General features: G+C 40.0%; 2 protein-coding genes across 7 annotated transcripts in view; one reads left to right on the forward strand and one right to left on the reverse strand.

Moving 5' to 3' along the window:
• The window catches only part of LOC126918395 (chymotrypsin-1-like), a 253,434-nt gene that overhangs the window by 94,721 nt on the left and 136,668 nt on the right, over window positions 1–22,045 (forward strand). The window lies entirely within an intron of this gene.
• LOC126918364 (transcription factor AP-2-epsilon) overlaps window positions 1–22,045 on the reverse strand; it is a 201,292-nt gene that overhangs the window by 73,646 nt on the left and 105,601 nt on the right. Inside the window, exon 1 of one of the 6 annotated variants that reach the window (XM_050726192.1) lies at window positions 8,406–12,529. The exons of 4 other annotated variants lie outside the window; for them this stretch is intronic. In XM_050726192.1, coding sequence (XP_050582149.1) covers window positions 8,406–8,684 — 279 coding nt within the window. In that variant the 5' untranslated portion in view covers window positions 8,685–12,529. Of the gene's footprint in view, window positions 1–8,405; window positions 12,530–22,045 lie in introns of those variants that run through there. One more of the 6 variants, XM_050726191.1, reaches the window with a different exon arrangement.

The following is a 22,045-nucleotide window of genomic DNA, read 5'->3' on the forward strand; positions in this document are numbered from 1 at the left end:
TAAAAGACTGCAAAGATAGTGGCGGAAAATTTAGTGGTTGAACGTGGATGGAGTTTCGATACCGCATGTCAAGTTAGTTCAAGAAATTTAGATAGCAACAAGGGAACCCAAGTTGAAAAGTAAATTGTACAAATTGGTATTCGCTTGTCCGTCCAAAAATATGGAAATACTCGTTATTTTCTTCGGATACTCTAATATTAAACGACCATATTTTTGATAATTAGTTATTCCAAGGTTTCAAATTGAGTGAAAAACCAATAACGAATACGTTACAATTTTGTTTCCTATAAACAAAGAACACGCATGTACACACGAGTATCACGCTACTCAATAAGCATTAATTCACAGACGCTACTAGAGGTAGTTACCTTCTGGTACTTGAGAGAACCCGATCCGAATCGCCAATCGCGATGGTAGCTGTGTTCAATGGCCATTCATAGTCGCGCGAATTAAAAACCCTCGGCGTCGAACTAGTGAAATACGATGCTCGAACCTGTTTCTAATCCAAACGTGGAAACATCGGCCCGCATTCCCTTATCTATAGTTGTCAGCTTCCGCGCGAGGGACCAACCGCTGCCGGATAAACGGAGGTAACGGAGAATCCGTGCGAGCACTGAGGATGCTCGTAATAACAATATACAAGCGGCTGAGTAAAACGGCCATTACACGGATAAATTTACAGATCTCTCGGTTGTTTATCGAGTTCCTTCCAACCCTGCCTCGCAACCATATTTATGCCTTTACACCACCTTAGTCAGCTTTAATCCAGATCTTTATTGCAGCCTACGAAGCTTGCTGTAGGACACTTGGAGTCCACACAATGCGGAGACTTGTCAAAGAACCCGCGGAAATTCTTCGAATGAATTCACAGAAATCACGAATTTACTGTACTTCTGCCGTGAAAGAAGAATCGCTGAAAATTATCTCTGCGTTTGATCCATGTAAGATGTGTGAATGGAGAAGTTGTTGTTTGATTGCACGCTGCATCATTTTAGAAATGGTTGACCTGATGTCAGTTTGGTGGTTGCAAATGGTTTATTTAATAGTGGATTGACTATTCATGGATTTGGTAATTACCGATGAATATGAAAGTAATTAAAAAGTGTGAGTTGGTTGGAATCCGATGGTGCTATTATTAACACGATTTTCTCAATTGCCTGATAGCTGATTGCTTTCTTCGCTAAATATTAATTTATCAAAAGGTATATTTCCATTTATATTTATCATTTAACCAATGCTAATAAAGCCAGTAGAATAATATGATTTTTCACTTCCTCTTTCTGCGAACGCAACAACAATAAAATGAAGGTTATTATACCAACGGATAATGCAATAAAACGAAAATTCGATGCAGCAGGTTTAAAGACCTCCCAGTTGAGTACCACGACGAGATGTACAAAAGACCAAGTAAAGCTCGACGTTTTCCCTTCGCGACGGAAGGATTTGCGGATTGCACGGTTTTCTTCGTGAAATATCTTTTTTCTTCCTTTTCTTCTTTGCTTGCAGCTGCCGCTGGATGACGGTACAAGCTGGAAATTTATTCAAAATATTTTTCAAACCTACTCTCGACACGAATTTAGCATCTTTACGAATAAGATTAAGCGCGAAGTTAAGTAGCTACTATTTGGTATAGTTGTTTGGAAAAAGTTTCATAATATCGCTATACTGTCGTGATACATTGTGAAGTAAATTTAACGAATAATTCATCGATTTATCTATAATTTTAAAAATAATACGTTGAAACGTCCAGCAACACTCTTCTAATTGCAAATTAGTAAGAGGCTTGGAATAAATCAAAAGATTATCACTTAGATAATCCTAAACGTGGAAACGTGAGACTATTACAAACTACGTTTAATCGTCCATCAGAAATATTATTGCTTAAGAATTCTAGGCGATTTGTGTTTAACAACGCTAATCATCGGTAATTTCTTTCTATTCGATGCAATATTAATGTTCAAGGTAACAAAATGGTGAAAAACACAGTGTGATTATCTCAGTCACCGTCACATGCTTTTCTTCGTTTCCATCATAATCCTATCACTTTATTTATCCCTATCCAATCGTTATATTATATCACTATATTAATTTCAGTATCATTGTATACGGATCGTTTCCTGATAAACCACGTACGAACCTCAACGAAGTCGATTAAAATTTAACTTCTGTGCGATTCGCGTAAATTGCCGTCTTCGGTTTCAAAAGCTTCGATACTTCCAAACCACGGTCGAACATGGATAATCCTCGTCGGAGCCATCGACTAGAAATCCCCAAAGAAAACGTTTATCTAATCGTTTCCCCTATCCAGTCGACAGATTTTCGCGAGAAAAAAAACGCAGCGGCTTGACTCGGTAGTCAAAAGGCCACGTATAAATCACGCGGTGGCATCTTAGATAATGACAGTCATACGGCGGGCTCGTGTGCGCCGGCCACGACGGCTGATATATTGTTCGGTGGCCGGCGAAGGTAGCGGTTAAAATTCTTCGCGAATGATAATCCGGCTTCGACCGGCAGAATCGATGCGTGCGCGATTTCCGGGCTATCGCGATCGGCCTGTTGCATCGTTAGGCGGTAACACGGCCTAAGTAATCATCGATCGGAGAAATTACACGCTTCCGCTTGTTTTTACTTGAGCCGGCCCGCGTTCCCGGCACACTGTTGCTGAGCCGGTGGTACATGGTACCCCACAAAATGGGGAACATGCACTCCAGTTCTCGGCTGCTTCCCTTAATTCTGGTTATTTAGACTCGATTCCTTTTACTGTCGCCGATCGCTGTTTTGGTGCAATGAGAAGATCGAAACCGAATATTATCAAGAAAACATGAAATTATGTACGGGATCTGCGCTTTTTTCTTTTGTTTCTTGAGTATTGAGTGTAAATTTGGTTCATGAATGAATTGTGGATGATGAATGGAGAATCGAACAAGTATCGACGAGAGTCAATGATTAAAGTAACCGATTGTTTTAATAAGTAATGCTAGTGGATAAAAAGTGTGGCTCATTTTCTTCGACATCTTTGTACGTCGAAATCTTGCTGTATCTTTGGAAAGGTATTTTCGCTGGAAGTACATGGTTAATGGTAAAGTGTACATACTATTTTTTCATTCGACACGAAACGTTAAAAAAATGACTGATATTAAAACGAAGACTGATATCAACATGGAAGCGGAATTCGACTATTCCATCAAAGAAAACACTTCCAAAGTTTTCTTCTTCAAAGTATTATACACTGCAGCTAGAGAATTAACTGATTAAAACACTGTCTAAATTATAATCGTCGAAATAGTTTTAAAAAAATCAAATTACACGGAAGACTTCCTTCGATTACATTAGTTAAAGTTTGTACAAGTTTTTACGGTGAGATAGATAATATTCAAAAGGAAAAAAGAGGAAGCAAGGAACCGTTATATTATATTCAGTATGTTATTATTGCTTTAATTCTGTTACGTTCTTTAAGTCAGTTTCAACTTAATTATGCTTTTCTGTGGTTAAAAAATTATATCTCAAATATTGAAAATCCCGAGAATTAAAATAATCTTGCTCGATTTCGAAGAAAATAATATTCTGCAATAAGTTGTATCAGAAATAATGTTCGTGATTTATCCATTTGCAGGATAACTCTATATAACGAATAGAAGATTGAGTTATTAGTAGATCCTTCATCGAGGTAGTTTACGCGTTCTTCTGTAGGAAAATACACATTGAAGTAGAAGATAAACGGCCAGATGCAACGATGAAACAATGTTAAACTATTCGCACGAATCGTATGCAAATTATCCTGAGTGACCGTTTTCGTTGGCGGGTAAATTGCGAACGATTATGAAGATTACAGGTGTCGTAACCACCTTCTCACTTGCCGTTCAATTTGTCGGAAATGAAGAGATTTTTGTGTTTTATTACACAGTAATAAGAAATGCGTAGGAGACAAAACCACCTTGCAGCGATGTTCCTGTGTTCGTATAATATATTCTGCACCGCAAATCTTTACGGAACATCAAATATTATGCCGAACCTCTAATCCTTGCGATTCATTTTTCTCTTTTCCTTCTTTAAAAATTTGTTAGGATATTTGAAATTTGTTATCTCGATTTTCTTGTTACTTTTACTTTAATCCTTATACAAGAAGTTCTTTTGCGAATTGCGTAAGAAATAATCGAGCGTTCGTATAGTGCATAGAAGTACCTATTATAAATTTCATTACTAGTTACGTGTTTATGATATCATAGCTGTTCGAAGTACCAATCTCCAACTCTCTAAAACCAATCATCATCGAGTACTAATCAAAGGTTCACGACTGCGAGTCACCTCTAACAACATCGAAACTGATCGAGAATTTAAGTTACGGCTGTTCTTCTCTGACAAGGGTACGCTTTCATAACCAGGCGTAATTAAAACTAATAACGTGCGTTTCGGCTTCCAATCAGGAAGAGCACGCTCACAGCCAGACACGAAAACCACGCATTTTTATCGGAGGATACCTCATGATAAGTGAAAGTCACGCTATAACCTTTAACTGTTTGTTTAATTGTATAGTAGCCATTATTTTAACATGTAGAAAGTATAGAGATCAAAGATCTGAGCAGCGATTAAAGCTTTGAAACTGTCAATTTTGGATAGAGGAAGATCGACGATTAAACATTTAAGATAATGATTAAAAGATTTGGATGACGATCGATCCTTTAAAATACCTTAAAATGTTCATTTCTGAAGAAGATGGGTTATAGGTACATATGTATTACGGTCAGAATTTGCAGATGAGTTTTATACGTTGTAAGAACCAACGATAGATTTAGAGATAACATTCGCGCAAAGAATCGTGTCGAGAACGATCGTGGATGATTTTTACGGGCGCATCCACTGGAAATACGGCTAATGGAATCCCTGATGCTACCTCTATAGATCCTGGAATTGGCACGGAGGTAAACGCGTTTCATTGGGATTCTGTGTACACAAAACAGTAACATCTCAGGATTATGTAAATAAATTATCCATAACTTCATCTACAACATCAACATCGGACGATATTCGCCTATTATCCTTTCCGGTGTTTCTACGCAATGCGCTCTTCTATGCGTTCTCAATGCGCAAATTAAATTGAGTACTGAGATATCCTTTATAGGCATTTCAGAAATATTAACTCTTCGTTGTGCTTTCCAAATATGTTTATTATTTCCAGACATCTTTTTTATTTCATTACTTTGACCGCTTGTAAAGATTGATTTACAGCGAGTTTAAAAGATTGTTAATAGCATAGATAAACAATTCTGAAATGAAATAAATTCATTCTATGATTGTTATTTGGTCTGCTGAATGTCTCATATTTGGGATATAATTTTGCTTTAAGTAGCAATACCATCTAGTATTAGCTAACTAATATGAAAACATGGCCTGTCATGTTTCAAATCTGATTATCATACATAGTACAATTATTAATTTCCTCCAATTGGATGAAATTAATCTGATGAATTTTCTCGAACAAATTAAGGAAATCGTTCTAAAATTTCAACTTTATCCACCTTCTCTCAAATATAAAAAACTATTACCCCCCAGTTCAATTGATCCAAGAGTCTCGTAATCTCAATCAGACTAATCCATACATCAATTTCGTCTAAAACATACCTGGCTTTCATATACCTAATCTATACAACAATTTATTCACTGAATCCTACGGTACACCTGCTACAAGAGAAACCATTCACAGGAGAAAATTTTCTTACGTGGACAGGTATCGGCACGAAAAGCGGTTAATGGAACTTCTAATAGCGTCGGATCGCTGCATCGAACAGTGGCAGGACTGTAGTTATAGGATAGCGTGGTCACATCTCAGGATCCCGCGTAGATTTTTCCTGAAACCCGTTTCGTGACCTCGCACATGGGCTTGTATCTTACGACAATCCTGCCTACGCGTGAGCGCGTCTCACTGGCCTCTGTCCCCGTTTTCGAGAGTGGTCAGAGGCATCGCTTCCTCGAACGATCACGATGCCCAATCAGAGAGGAGGAGCACCGTCGATCACTTATCTCGTGCGCGATCCCTATCTCGAGATAACTTTTCTGATAATTAGATCGTTTAAACGATCGAAAGATCGAGATAGGGATTTGAATAAAGTATTATCCATGATGAGGATAATAAAAATGAAAAATGAGAATAAATCAATTTTGTTGTCTTCTGTAATTTTAACTTGTTACAGTATCAAGAAATATTTTAACGTCCATCCGAAACTTCGAAGGAATAATGTTTTGAAGTATGATCTATTGAATTTTATTGCGACATCTTGTGATCTTTAAAGAACGACGCTATAGAAGTATGTAGGTATTTGTATAGATTAAAAGTAAAATAAATATTTCCCTATGTATAAAATTAATTTTAGCAAACTAGAAGTAAAACGAAAATAAGATAAAGAAAGGGGGAAGAATCGATGATGACATTCAGAAAGAATTGCGAATACTTATGATATTCGTCACCTATCGCGACCTTTTATATTTTAGCAGTTTTTTGATTCAAAATTCAACAAATTAGGGACTACCTAAAAAGGAACTAAAGTTCACTATGAGAAAGAATCAATCAAGGACGTGCGAATGGTATTCGTGGATGGTTCAGACGGGTAATGGAGGATTTTATGACGAGCGTAAAATTTAGCAAGTATGATGTCTGTTGAAAAGCAGCATGAGATAAAATAATTTTAGAGAAGTCAAGATTTACTGCTCTGCTTCGTCCAACGATTGTTGGCTACATTTTTCGACTTTCTTCGCTCGAAGGTGATGGGAGATATTGTTCACCGAGACGTCGATGCAATAAACGTACGAATGTTGTTTTTAATGTCCCGTTTCTAGATATTTCCGCTATACGCCACTTGATGAATACTTTAAAGCAATGTGTGCGTCGTCTTTACGATAGCAATTATAACGTTACAGTATGACGTAATAAACGATTATGCGCGCTTCGTTATGCGCTGGAAGAAGTCTGATAACTGCTTTGAGTTACATCCCATATTGCGGTATGAGATAATTTGTACTAACAAGCTATCATTTTTAAATAACCCAATATGTTTAGAACAAGTTGTAGAAAGGCCTTCCTAGATTAGAAGAACGGCTATTATAATTTGCTGCTTTTCTATCATTAGTACAATATCGCATGGATGAAATTACTCAGGCTCCAAAAATGTTTATCGCAGTTACTATCATTAGTGAAATTAAAAGAAGAAATGAAAACTTCGTAATATTAGAATTTTTTTTATATTACCAATTACCTTCAATAAACTGTACATTATATATTTCTAGTGATATTAAACATAACATTTTCAATGAAAAGACATCTTTTACTCAACGATCGTTTCATTGGAACAGATAGAAGCAAGGGAAAGGGATTTCAATCAAACAAAATTTCTAACTTGGGAGCACTTTTCCATGTTCCCAGTTATCCCCAATAAATCATACAAAACCACTATCTTCAAATATTTCTAAAGACGTAAAACGTAAAATTTCGATTCGAGAAACACTTCAGAAACAGGACAGTCTCCGACTCGAATGAAGGAAAGGGCGCTTTAGCTAAATAAGGAGCGGTCGTGCATCGAGCTTCCTGGACTGTAAAGATGACGCGCTAATAGCTTCGTTTTATGATAGTCCTGAATCCGGACACCTGATTTGTTGCCGTATGTCAGAGTTGAATACTCTCACGACAGTGGAGCAGGTATAACCATGCGTAGGCGGACACTTCAACCGACAGCTGGTCTTTCACTTGCCACGTGAGAATTTAGTTTCTACGCAATGTAGTTTGAGAGCCGTCCGTCGAATAGGGTTATGGAGTACGTTTTAAAAGAGGATAAATGTCACTGAAACGCTGCCACATACCACCGTTCTATGTATTCTCAAGTTTCGTGATATGGCATCCGATATATTCATTTTTCGCGTCGAGTCGAAATGTCTGTGCGAACAGCGAGAAATAACGTCGCGCAATCAATGCTTCCACATGTTATTAAGTGTTATCGATGTTAACTTCGATTCCTTTTTGTCGGAAACCATGACGTGTACATCCACGTGATTTTGAAAGAAAGAGCTCCGCGTCTCGGTTTTCAGCTTTCATAAATAGTTTGAAGTATTCAGAATTGCATATACTTTATGATTTATGAACAATGCATTTAAAAATTAATTAAAGAATTTTCGTTCAGAAAGTATTTACTATATAAACACCCTTTTTGAATTTCTCTTTAAAATAATCTCCGTGTTTCTCTTTAAAATAATCCTATCCATTAGCTGTATTCAATGTCGAATCGAATAATGTGAATCAGGAAATGTAATCAATGATATTAATCAACACAGCCAATGTCCTTAAAACTCAGCTGTTTATCGCAAAATAAATAAAATCGTTTCCTAGTGTGAAAAAGAAAGGTGAAAAGGAAAAAACTTACATCATCCCTGTCCTCGTGGAGATCGTCGTCGGCACTCTCCTCGAGGACAAAGCCCACGTCGTTGTTGTTCCTGGTGAGTGAGGGCAATTTCCTGGGTGTGAGCTCCTCGCCGTCTGTGTCTCTCTTACGCTTGCCGTCTCTATGTTCGTTCAGCGTGGTCTCGTGCTCGTCCAACATGTCGGTAACCATCAGTTCCGACTCGACGCTCGTCGGGGACACGACTTCGTCCAGCGGTGACATCGTCGACCTGTCGGCTTCACCAGCTTCCAGCACGGACATGATGAGCCACTTTTCCCGGCACAGATGCTTCCTCGGTCACGATCACCAGAATTCGCGGACAGTCGGGTCTCGTCTTCGACGGGACAATTTGCGTCGGTTGCCAAGAGGTGGCAACGAGGCACCTCCACTCATCCAGTGAGTACGGATGCACGTTCATAGAGCCTTCCTTCGGTGCCCAATTCCCTTTTCTATTCACGTGATCGTTTGTTCGACGATTCGTTTTAACGATTAAATAGATACATGTGACCTGGATGTTTTTCTTTCAACGATGATTTACAAAATTATTTTAATAGACAGCGCTGCTATTAAACACTCTTAAAAGGAAACTAATTAGATTGTCATCGATGATCGAGAGTTTCCTCCCACGGTTTCAATCTGAGACACGATTCCAGGTCTATTAATCACTTTCCATTCGAATCGATCTTCTCCTATGAACATCGCTTCGTTGACATTTTATCAGAGTTATACTCGTTGAGACTTCCTCCCATTAATCACTTTCTTCTATACAAGCTTGTTTCCTCCTCGCGCATACATCCGCGTTTATGTTCGTTAAAGCCACCAGATTTGACGATCCCAGTACGATTCGTACATTCGTGGCGAATCCCGATAATCGAGTTCGCGTTCACCCCGCCCCAAGACAATGGGCTGATAAATCGCCTGTCCCCGATAACGGTGCCGCTCACCGCTAAACAGGACCCCGGCCAGAGCACATCCAATTTTCCAAACCAGGCTGACCCTCTTTTTCCTCCGGATGATCGGTCGTTGAATCGAGCAGGAATACCTGCCGACGAGTACTTGTATACGAAACGAGAAACTTCGCGAATTCCGATCGTGAACAGGTGTTTAAAGATTTCGATTCGATGGTCGCGGAGATAAAATTAACGATTATTTGGAATTCGTTAAAAATCCTCGTTCGAGTGTCTTATTGTGAAGTGATACGCACGAATTATGTTTCTTCGCAGCTTGATTGAAGCTCGGTTTGTGGTTTAATTAAGATGATTATAAAGTTTACGCACTTTTGGCTTGTGTTTATATGTATTCTGAACCCAAATTTACCGGAGGTAGTTAAGATTCGTCGACGAAACGATCGACTTTCAGTCAACAAGCGACTGGAACGAAATCGCTTCACGTGTGTGTGCAGCACGCAACTTTAAAACCAGACGTAAAACGATCCCGCGGCGCGCGTCTCTGCGGGCATTAAAGTCTCTGACTTTCCACCGGTTTCGCTGATCGATGACGTAGAAACCTGAATTCTTGCGGGCGATCTCTTCGTGCAGTTTAATAACACGGTCGTCACCGCGTAACTATATCTTCGTTCGGTGTGATTCGCATTAAACGACGCGATCGACATTGTATCGTCGCTCGAAAATGCGAGCGAAGTCGCGTTGATCGATGTCCATGACTGCGTGATATTAGCAAAAACTATAGTATGACGCACGAAAGTGACAGAACGAATGCACTCGCAACGAGTCAACGCAATTAGATCATTCGGAAGAAGGAGGCGGTTCCGCGAGAGCCGAGCACAAATGTCCTGAAAAGACGTAAAAACGTAGCCAGTTGCGAACAGTCACGTGGCGAGTCAAGCTCGTGACGTACGTTCCTTGCTTACTACTGTTCTAACATTCAACTTAGCCTGTTTGGCCCGATTTCACCGTGGAATCGAGTCGCGCACCGCTACCGGTAATAGGATTGCACCGATCGATACCCGCACTCTTCCTATCGGCATCACGACTTCTGATTTCGATGCTCGAAACCTCGTGGACCACAATTCGCGCATATTCATAATTTATGTTTTAATTGATCAAAAGTATTAAATTCTGGCTTCCTTTTCTGTATTCGATTAAACGTGACAGTTTACGTATTGATTTCTAAAATTATCACTGATAACAAGTTGATGTCGATGAAGCTGTATCTATCACCTCGTTCCATAACACGATCACCAATCATCGTTTCCATTCATTCATATTTCTAGCTAATCGCTGATCGAATTTGTTGTCCTTCGATGACTTCGTCAGCGTCTCCCGTGATAGCCTGAAATTCCCTGGCTCCGCAGACACAATGTAGCAACAAGTAACACACGCGTTTTCTTTATCGATGGCCGATACGATCCACATCGGAAACAACGTGAGCCGGTCCGCAGACGTAACGCAACCGATCAATATCCACGTCGAAACATCCTCGGGCGAGAGTGCGTTGAGAGGAACGGCGAATCCCTCGGGCGTCGTGCGACGGATGTTGACGTCCTACGACGAAGATCCACGGTCTCGATCTGAGTCACGTGGCCGCCAGTGTCACGTGGGGGCGGAGAGGGCGGTCACGGTAGTACGAAGACAGCCACACGAGACCGAGAGGGAACGGTCGAGAAGATAACCTGCGGACTCCGGATCGCTGTGCAACGTGTCGCAATTTTGGAAAAGTCGATGCGCGAAAAGCCTGGTAGAAACACGTAGAAGCGCGCGTATTCAATCGAAGGTCGACGAGGACCGATCGTGCGACACCGCGTTGCCGCGCGCGCCTCTCGAGAATGGCCTAGAGGCGAAAAGAGGAAAGGATCTCCTCGAGTGGCGCCGCCCGCGGCAGGAGGGGGCAAATCTCTCTCCTGCTCTTGTCGAGAGCAAGTGTCGGGCCCGCACGATATGCCCGCTGGACCACCACCACTACCTCCGCGTCCTCTCGGCCACCACCACCACCATAACCAGCATCCTCGGCCACCACCACCGACGCAACGCCGAACACGCTACCACGGCCGATGCCATCGGTATCACCTTCACGAGAGAACGCCGTCGCCGTCGATACCAGCTGTCCTCTCTGAGCGAACACACGGTCTCCCCTTCTCTTCCACGAGCTTCCTCAGAGCTTCTCTTCCTCGCCATGACTGTCCACCGTCGTTGTCGATGATTCCCCACCTCGACAGGCAGCGCAGCAACTTGTCTCCGTTCAACCACGACCGAGAACCGCTCGTCGCTTCTTTGTCTCGCCGACCGTTGCTACCGTCTCATGCTCTCAAGACATCGTATCAAGATAGATATGGGCGATATCTATCCTATTCCCTAGCCGGAAAACACTGAGAACCAGCTTTGTTCTACTATTTACCAGTCCGAGTCTTTGCCTCGTGCACGCGTACTCGATATCCTTTTCCCTCTATCTTTTTCCCGATCCACTCCCTTTCATCCTGCTTCTATCTTGTTCATGCACGATTCCATTCGATCAACTTGGTCCTTCCTCGGAGAAGCACGCTAGCCTGTACGCTTTCTTCGTGCTTGTTTTACTCTGTCTCCGGTATTCTCGCATATCCTTCTCTATAATAAGCGATAATAAACGGGTGGAAGAGTTAAATAGGAGCGACACACTCGCGATTGTTTCACACATACTTCGATATTTTCCATCGACGAATCTCGGAATAGCAAGGTCCGTCTTCCTTGCTGTCAGTTTCGCTAATTCTCGCGCCATTACTCTCACTATCAGTCGATTCATGCGGTATGCGGTGGACGATATCACCGCCGTTCATAGTCGTTCACGCGAGTCATAAGCTCGGTTTCACGTTGCGTGTCGACGGTTTGCGCGAACGCGTGGCGTTGCTGTGACAGTAGACGTCGACACCTCGAAGCTTATTCCTTGGTCACCGGCTTTAAATCGCCACCAACTCCTTAGCTTGTGCGATACCTCGGCGAGTGCGTTCCTCTGACCGCTCGCGACCGTTCGATCGACTGGTAAATTGCGCCGGACCGGTCTCACCTTCTCTCCCCCTCGTACACCCTTGGTTTCTCTATCTTCCTCCGCAACTATCCTCGTTCTCTTGCCATTCTTCCAATTAGCATCCTATAAGTAGAGCTATGAGCGATTCAAACGTTTCTTCGTCTCTTCAGGATATGCCTGAATGCTTTTAGCGCGTGTTCGATGAATCGAAGATCGGACGTGAGTAGGGACTGTTTTACGCCGCAAAAACTGACGGTATAGTAAACGTGACGATACTCTCTCGAAGTTGTGGCAATGATCGCGATATGTCGGTTGCAAGTGAAGTCTTTTAAAGGGAACTTCTAGGATTAATCGAAATGTTATGATGCTGCTCGTCGTAATTGAATTCCAACAAACAGTCAAATTTAGTAGATTGGATCTTTTCTCCTTTTAGATGTATTTCTATCTTCTGTTAAAATACGACGTGATCACAAAAGACGTATCAATTGATTGATATTAATCTTATTTTCAAAGTAATTTGAAGCTCCGAGGAAAGCCCGTAAACTTTGGAATTCGAACTTCTATTAACTTTGATGCCGTTAGAATGCACCATGAAGCTCAATTAAAATCGTGATTTTCATTTCGTTCCCTCGTAACGATTAGGAGATTGATGTCCGATATTTTTATGAATAACGTGCGCGTGCTGAAATAAAGAAAAAAATGTCGGCATCCTATGACAGGATCGCATATAGGGGAACATTCCTCCATATGTTAACCCAAATATGAGCAACGGCGAACGTGAAATAAGACGCTCATTAAGAAAGAATGTTTTGTTGGAACAGTTAGCGGCGGTATATAATTTAAACTGCAATAAACTTGCTTAGAGCATACGTTGTTCTGTTACCTCATGTTCTATGCCGCGACTTAATATTCGCGCAAAAACCAACAAACGAAACGAAGCTAACAGCTTCGACTGCGGATTTATAGCGGAATAACTGAACAGTAATCGGTCGTGAATTACGCTTTCATTCCTAACGATTACGTTATAAATACCAATTTGCCAGAAATATCTTTGTTGCGCCTATAGTTGCCTCCGATCATAGTATCATAATTATGAATGTTCCTTCTCGAGAAAATGATCATGCCAGAGTAAATGAAAGTACTTAATACCTTTTAAAGTCGTGTCTCGTCGATTACACCGCGACATTGTTGAGTGACAATAAATATGCCGAATTATTCGATGTGACAATTTTTTAAAAGCATACCGACATTCAATTAATCACTTTCCCGTTGTCTTAATAAACTCGTAGCATTATATTTCTTATAAAAAATAAATCAAAACATTTCACATAATATTTTACTAAAATATTTCTCACTTTCCGTATTGAATGTGACTTTAATCCATTCCCTTTATATTTTCATCGCGTATTCGCGAAACAATCCTCGCTTCTGAGATACGCGCCCTTATTATCGCTAGGATCGATATCAGACTTTAACGAGTAAAAATATTCGGGTCAGATGAATAGTAACTGGCAACAACGGACCTTGGAATCGCAGTTTCCAAAGGAGGCTGGTCCCTCCGGCATGCGAAGACAGATCAGCTCTTTTTTCCTCTTCCTCCTTGCACATTTCGCGCACCTGTCCAGCTTCGACGGATGCTGCTGTGATTTCGTTTCCTATAAGTTTCTCTTATTTTCTTTTTTCTTTTTCAAGTTAAATTGTCTAAGTGATTTTAATTACGCATGAAACTCTACGCTAAGTGACTGTGATATAATTCCATTTCTGAGAAAAATTCGCAGCGAATCGTTGGCAAGTATCGACGAATTTATGAGATGATATGTGACAGAGACTTGTTTGTGTGTATGTACAGAGCGTAATAACATTTGAAAATCAAACAACTAGAAAATTGTTCGATATTCTTTAATTCGGCTTTTGAAAATCCCTTTATGATAAGTAATTAAAAAATTGTCTCGTCCACTAATTCTATTAATTATCGACAGTGACTTTCTTAATAATAGTTATCTAATCAGACATGATACAATAAAAACTTTCGTGTAAAGAAGTTTTTATCTCAACATTGTAATTATTTTGAAATTGTTCGATAACGGAGTTACTCGTGCAAAAGTTATCGAACGAGCACAGAGTGCCGAAGAAGTAAAAATCGGTGCGAGAAAGCCACCCACGTACGTAATTATGAGATCACTGCCGAAAACAGCGTGGATCCATGTCCAATAGGGAAGAAAGAGGCGACCGTGTGGGGAACGAGCAAAAAGGAGAATGGTTAACGAACTCGTTCGACGCATTCCCCGTGTCAGGATACAAGGGGAGATACGTCGGCCGTGTTACAAGAACGCTGCTCGATATATCGTGACGTAAGCGGGGGAATTTCGAGGAGAACGAGCGCGACGCGTTCGAATGCTTCTATGAAAGTGGAACGCTGAAACGCTGCGCGTTTCTCGTGATTTACAATGTGTTACCTGAATAAAAATAGACCGGGCGTGCTCTATAAACGAGATATACGAGCGTGTAAAGTACTTGGAAATTTGAAGCAAAAAACGAAAAGGACGAAATTCGAAATTTGCAAGAGTTTTACTTACGCGTGGTTGAATATTCTGTCGCAATTTGTTGTAATTTCAACTTTCGACGACAATTCTATAGTCAATTATCTGCCGTTATGATTATCATAAATCTGTTTAATTGCCGATAAAATATTTTTGATTGGAGCTCGATGATATAATTGAACCGCTCAGAAGTCAAACTTATCAATTTCATATTTTATGAAGTTCTCGATTGCATGAACCAGGCACGTAATTAGAATTTAATATCTTGAAAAAACAAACGACGTATTGTCACGAATTTATTTATCGCTAAGAGACGATGTAAGGAGATCACAAATTCCAAGGTAAATTTTAGAATGTAATATTTTTAATTTCAATTTATTTCGAATTACGTTATAATATTTAATTTCAATCAGACCTAATTTTAATTCTCCATATTACAAAATTTGTATCCTATTTCTTATAAAGAGAAAATGAGATGTGCAAGCTTCGATGTAATCTCATTTTATCCTGCTGCATCAATCCTTTTCTTTTTCTTTTTCTCTTTTGATCTCAATATCTAAGCTTAATTACAGCAACGTCAAATCAACAGGCGTACTATTAACTCCCTAGTATCCTATCACGAATCCATTCGGGAACGATAAAAAGATCCAAACAGAATAGCAATAGACGCGACAGCTTACCCTATTCGAGTTAATGTGTATTCGCGTGCCGAACGCGATCGTCGAACGGCACAGCGCGGCGCGATACATTTTTCAGATTAGAGAAGGATTACTCGATAACGGTGAATACGTCTTTCGGGTGTGAGACGCATTGACGTTCCCCGGAGAAATCTTTGAGCATATTTTCACGTCTCTTGTAAGGGTGTCTCTGCCGGATGCAGATAGCGGCGGCCGTGTCCCACAATATGTGGCCACGTATGGGATCCGCACAATGTCCCTGATGGTAAAGGCCATCCAACCTGTACGATACGACATAATACTGGCTTGGATAATATATTGCTGTACAAATGGCACGACGTCCCTGTCGCCCCGGCCTACCTGTATCCGCTTATCTCCGCTCGATTTTCTCGCCAGCGTTCCCGTCGTTTACATAGACTCCACTCGCTTGATCTACTCGCCTTACGTTTTCGGGACATGTGAAAAATCAGCTCGCTCCAAGACAATTTACATTCATCCTGTGTTTCTTCCATCTAACTTTAATCCAGTAACCGACAAAATTTATTAATAGTTTCACGAAAATTTAGTTATTTCTACCTATATTTGACTTTAACCAGTTAGCTGTTTTTGACGAGTATACTCGTCATGAGTAAAAAGTAGTTACAATTTGCTGTTTAAATTGCGATTTAGTAATTGCAGTAAATTGCTGTGATAATACTACGAAATAAAACAGTCATTTCATTACAACCTAATTGTATATTATAACAGCTACATATACTTTATGTTTGATGAGTATACCTATCATCGCTTACTTTTTGCGACACACTTTAGGTACACACTTTTCAAAGAGATTGCAACAGGTAATTGGTTCGGAATTATGATGTCTCCGATGTTCGTCATTAGAAAGATTCAAAGGTTCTCGCCTAATTGTTCTATTCACAGAATTACATCCTCTGATCAGATTTTCGCTCTCTAGACGTAAAATTGTAAGGATAAGGATTGCTAGGAAACCGAATAGACCTCGTTGCTTTGTTTTTCCCACTATCGTCTGTATTTTCATCTATACATACTTTTCTTCACGCGTCTAACGAAATTGATTTATTAATATAATTACTACTTATATATTGTAATAATAGTAGTAGCAGTATTATTGTATATGTGATTTATTAATAATGTATAGTATTGTATATGCAAATTTGGTAGATAATACTCTGTGCAGATTAAAACCCCTTATACATATGTATGCATGCGATATCAGTATCATTTTATTAAAAAGTTTTTTAGGTTTACAACGTAAGAAGAACTTGATACATGATAAATTAACGAGTATTTACATCGGTATAATTTCCGCTGCGAATAGTAGCGGAAACTTGCTTAATGTATATCTGTCATTTAAATACATTCTTTTTCATCTGTTTTTTCAGTTTAGTACATAAACAACATGTAATATGACACTATATAGGCGAAATAAACGTATGAGAAATATAATTAAATAATTTAAGCTAAGATAAGCGAGAGAGTTCTAGAGGATATAAGAGCGTTTGATGAGAACAGGGTAATGAGATTGAAGAGAAATTACGAGTGTACTTTTCCAATGTTACAAATTAATGTAGCGAACTGGCTAAGGTATGTATACAAATTTTAACAGTTGTGTGCTCTTACTTGCTTCTGTGTCTGCGTAATCTTTTTTTCTACTGTATCCAATAGGTAAGACTATCTGTCATTATGGTACTCATAGAATCAGGTACTAAAGTGTATCACGCATATATTAGAGAAAAAAACTGGTGTGACGAGAACCTCTTTAGTTGTATCTGTTTTTTTTCGCTGACAAATACAATTTCCATTTATTAATAGGTATTTAATTAACACGCATTTCATTGATCGCTAGAAAAAACATTAGAAAAACTATATTCGTATAAATGTGTACATGTATTTGGGCAGAGAAAGAAAAACGGGCAGAGAAAGACAAATTAATCATATTTTTGCGTCGTTTAAAAGCATACTATTGGAAAAGCATAGAAAAAACTAATTAATTTATAATAATTTATAATAATTTCCAACATAACGTAAAGTTAATAATACATAGCGAAGTATTAAAAATTATAGAAGAATCAAATATCATTTTCTCGCTTAAACATCGGTCGACGTGTTCTATAACATATCATTTATACATATACATACACGTAAGAATAATATCAGATAAGATAACCATACGTCGCTGAGTTACATTACTTTTTAAAAGATAATACTGCTTTTGTTAAATAATTCATATTTAAATTTCTATAGTGAAAGAAATCGAATAATAAAATCTGTTGCAACATTGAACTTTCACTCTTTTTCTCACGATTCACGTTTTAGATTGCTACTTCAAAGCGCTAATTTTTTCCCATTAAATTTCGTAAACGTTTCTACTCGCGACCGATCGATCGAGTTAGCGCAAGACCAGTGAACGAGCAAACGGGAAACAATTTAAACGGGAAAAGCAGAAATAAATGCGAGCACTGATTACCAGAAAATCACGTTGCCAATTGCGTGTCGCTGGATTGGACGTTACGATCGCAATCACGACCATCTGGATCCGATCGTTGCTATTTCGTTTCTTATCCATAGTCCAGCGAATGATAATGGTAAATAGGCGTGGCTTGCTCAAGATTTGTTATTACAATCACGTCTTCGACCACGCGATTAGAGTCGAATTGCGCGAGTCGCTTCTAATACAACCACCATTCTTGCGGAATCGAGTCTGCAGCCAGCCGATTTCGTTCCAACTCATCGTTCTCGCCACGCTTTTCTCGATCCAGACATCTTTTTGCCCATTTTCATCGTTTATATTGGAATTACATATTAGGTTTTGAAGCTGAGCTGAAGTTTTTATCGACAGAAATACAAAAAATCTATTCCACGATAAAGGGTAAAGGAATTCTTGAAGCGATTCTGATTTCTTTAGCAACAATAATACTATTTGCACAGAGAAAGCTGAGCATCGACTAAAGATACAATATCGTCATCCAGTCGCGTTATCTTTGACAAAACAGACAGTTTGTCGACAGTTTATAATAATTTGTCATTTACACGCGTAAGCGCCGTAATCATCTAATAAATTATCGGTCTATTGCTTTACTATGTTCGTAGACTACGCAGCCCGTCAAACCGCGACGTTGCTCTTAGGTATCATTCATTAACATCGTTGCTCCGTCACAACGATGATATATCGCGAGATGCATTTAAAAGACGATCGTTTGAGAATTCCTTTGCAAAACGGTGTCGAATCACGAACAATAATCTCGTAAAAAGATCCGCGCGATCGTAAATGCGTTCGATTTATAAGCCATAAAACGAATTCTATTACAAACATTACGATGAAAAAGAGTGGGAAAAGATAATAAAAAAAAAAAAGAGACGAGTTGATGAAGGACGCATATAACTGAAGCGTGACGCGTATCTGTCTCAATCCTATCGGCCGCCTATCGATTAACTGATTGACGAAGATCGAATCTTTTCAGTCGTTCAAACGACTCGATAAAATCTACTAGTTTGAAAATACACACTCAGTCGTTAAAATAAAACGTGACGCTCGTAGAGATGATTGAAGCATAGCAATTGAGAGTCTAAAACTTGCTCACATACGTAAAACACCATCGAGAAGTTAGACATTAAACATATCCTTAACCTTTTATATAATCTCATGATGTTAAATGACTTCACTTTTTGTAAGCTTGATAATTTTATTGTTTAGGTACACGATTAATGTTCAATTCTCAGAAAACGAACAACTTACCATCGTAAACTTAATTATCGCAAAAAAGAAATGGCATAATTAATTATAAATTCCAAATTTAAATAATAATGTCTGTGAAATTACCGCTTTGTAATTGACCAAAGTGACTTCCAAGTAATTCAAATAAAAAGGCTGTGACCAATTACGACTCTTTTGTCATTTAAACATCTGTCGTAAAACTTAGAAACGAGCATAAGAGGAACATTACTTTAATATCTGATCAACTCTCTTTCGCTTTAGAACGAACATTCCTGTCTGAAATAGTAAGTACACACGTAGATTTCCTGTTCTCTTTGTTCGCCAAGAGCAATCGCAAAATGATCTCCGCGGTAGATCGATACGATGACGAGGCCGAGTGCCACGAGAAGGAAGAAAAGAAAGTTTTTGCGAGCGAAAAAGAGAAGAAGCAAAACGAGCCCCGGTGCATTCGATTCTACTCGGCCATTAGGGCACACAGCATCTTCTCGAATCCATTCGGGGCCAGGCCTGGTTGCGGTTTCGCGATCGAGAAGCGGTCGCGAGGTAGGTGGATACCAGAGTCGATCAGAATCTCGTTGCAACGATATCGTATTCGTTCCTCGAGCTTACGTTAACCCGCGATTCTTTCTTTCTTTCCTCTTCTAACCGTTTCCAGTCCCAACAACTTCGTTTCGACGACTCGCAATTCTCGAACCCGTTGCATCCGGTCAGCTGCAATGTTCTTCGAAACCTTCCGAACGATAGATCGCACGGTTACGTTCCCTGGATCGCGACTTCGTGATCCCGTCGAACGAGGATGACGAGATGCAACGCCGTTATAGGAGTTTCGAGATACTGTATGTATGGATTATCCTGGATAGAAGATTCAAAGGCGCAACGATGGAATGTGTGTTTCAATAGAGGACGGTTGTTACGTCGTCGAGTTATGGGGTCGCGTTGCGTGAGAGAAATCCGCTATATCAGTGCGCTGCACGGGCAGTTGGCAGATGATATTGTGAGATGATTGACAAGTATTTTGATGATAGCAGGAAAACGGAGATTCAATTTTTCAAGGTGATTCGACGATGTTTGGACACGTGCGAGAAGGTATGAAGCTTGCGAAAATGATCAATTATAAAAAAAAGATGCTTATATTCTTATATCATAATCCCTGTATCAAACGCGATGCAAAATTCGCGGTGAGGCCACGAGGGACGGAGAATGATGTCGCGTACCCGTCGCCATGCTCCAGTTCGCACAGTCATCGAAAGTGAACACGTCGATGTACATAATCCGAGTGACTTATCTCGCGGAGCGGTCAACTAGATATTGTCCCTGCGGTCCAGAAACGTGCAGAGGACGCGAAGAAAGCGAATCGGAGGTTTTTGCCGCGCGAAAACCTGTGAGCCGTAAATTACGCGGCCGTAAAACGCGATAATACGACCCGTGATATCTCTGTCCGATGATGCTTTCTGCTGCTGGCCATTGTTCAATGGTCGTTTGTTAATAAGCACGAGACCCAGTACTCGCGTTAATGAAGCGCGGGCCAAGGAAAATACCGTGGCGGCACTTGACAAGCCAAATACCTCCACTCGACACTAACTAGTATCGGACAACTGGATAAACAAATATTATACTAATCCCACAGAACACCCCTCCCCCTCCCTCCCAGTCCATCCCCTCCCATCCCCCCTAATAGGCTAGCGAACTGTCCTGTTTTTGCGTCCAGGCTTTCAGGACATAAATTAAAATATCGTACATAAGCATAGCGCAACAGCGGCTTAAATTTAAGGCACAATAATAATCTTAAAAAAAAAAGAAAAAAAAATGTAATAATGCATGGCTATGTCGTACCGTCGCGTATCGGTACTTTTGCCTGTACCACCCTACAATTAGAATTCAGCGTTTATTCTGGAAAAAAAAATCATGTAAAAAACCTGGAATTAATAAACAAGTTTAAAAAAAAAAAAAAAAAGTATCGGACAACGGAAGCACAGTGGTTAGCGCCTTAGGTTACGAACGTTCGGAACCCAGGTTCGAATCCCGGCGACCGGAGTCAGATTTTCCTTCTACGCAGCTAAATTAGGAAGAAAATCAGCAGTACCCCAGCAGCGACATCCACAGACAGGCCTACAATTATCATCACGGACTGTGTACACCTCAATACAAATCGCGCCATTTTCAAATTCAACAATCGCATCATTTGTATCAGGTACAAAAGGAGCACGCTGACACATCAAAGAACTCGTAAGTTGCATTGATCTTTCATAACGTAATACCGCGTGAATAACGATAAAAAAGTAGAAGAAGAGATGAAGAACCTCGCGTTCAACGACGTTGACTTTCTCGACAATATTGCAGGACGTCGTATTTGTTGCATCGATATTCGTTAAATAAAATGGGACGATAAACAGGTTGATGGAAGAAAGTTCTGTCTAATATATGATTATGTATAAGGAAGCGAAAATTTCTTTAAAGGGAGGTCAAGCCAGTGGCATGCTTTGTATACGGTTAAAATCGGGGGCTTAAAAAAAGAAAAATTAAAAGGTTAAAATCAGTAATCATGGAATAATTTCAAAATCACCTGGTCGTTGCGCGGAGTTGTTAACCTTTTAATTAATCGATAAGGGCCGTTTTCACGAAGGAAGCTCGATCGAGAACGGCGCAAAATTAAACGGCATCGAATAAAAAGCGTGAGGGCAACGACGAGCACGAAACCAACACCACCAGCGA

The sequence above is a fragment of the Bombus affinis genome, chromosome 7 (assembly GCF_024516045.1).
Source record: "Bombus affinis isolate iyBomAffi1 chromosome 7, iyBomAffi1.2, whole genome shotgun sequence".
In the NCBI taxonomy this organism is placed as follows: domain Eukaryota; kingdom Metazoa; phylum Arthropoda; class Insecta; order Hymenoptera; family Apidae; genus Bombus; species Bombus affinis.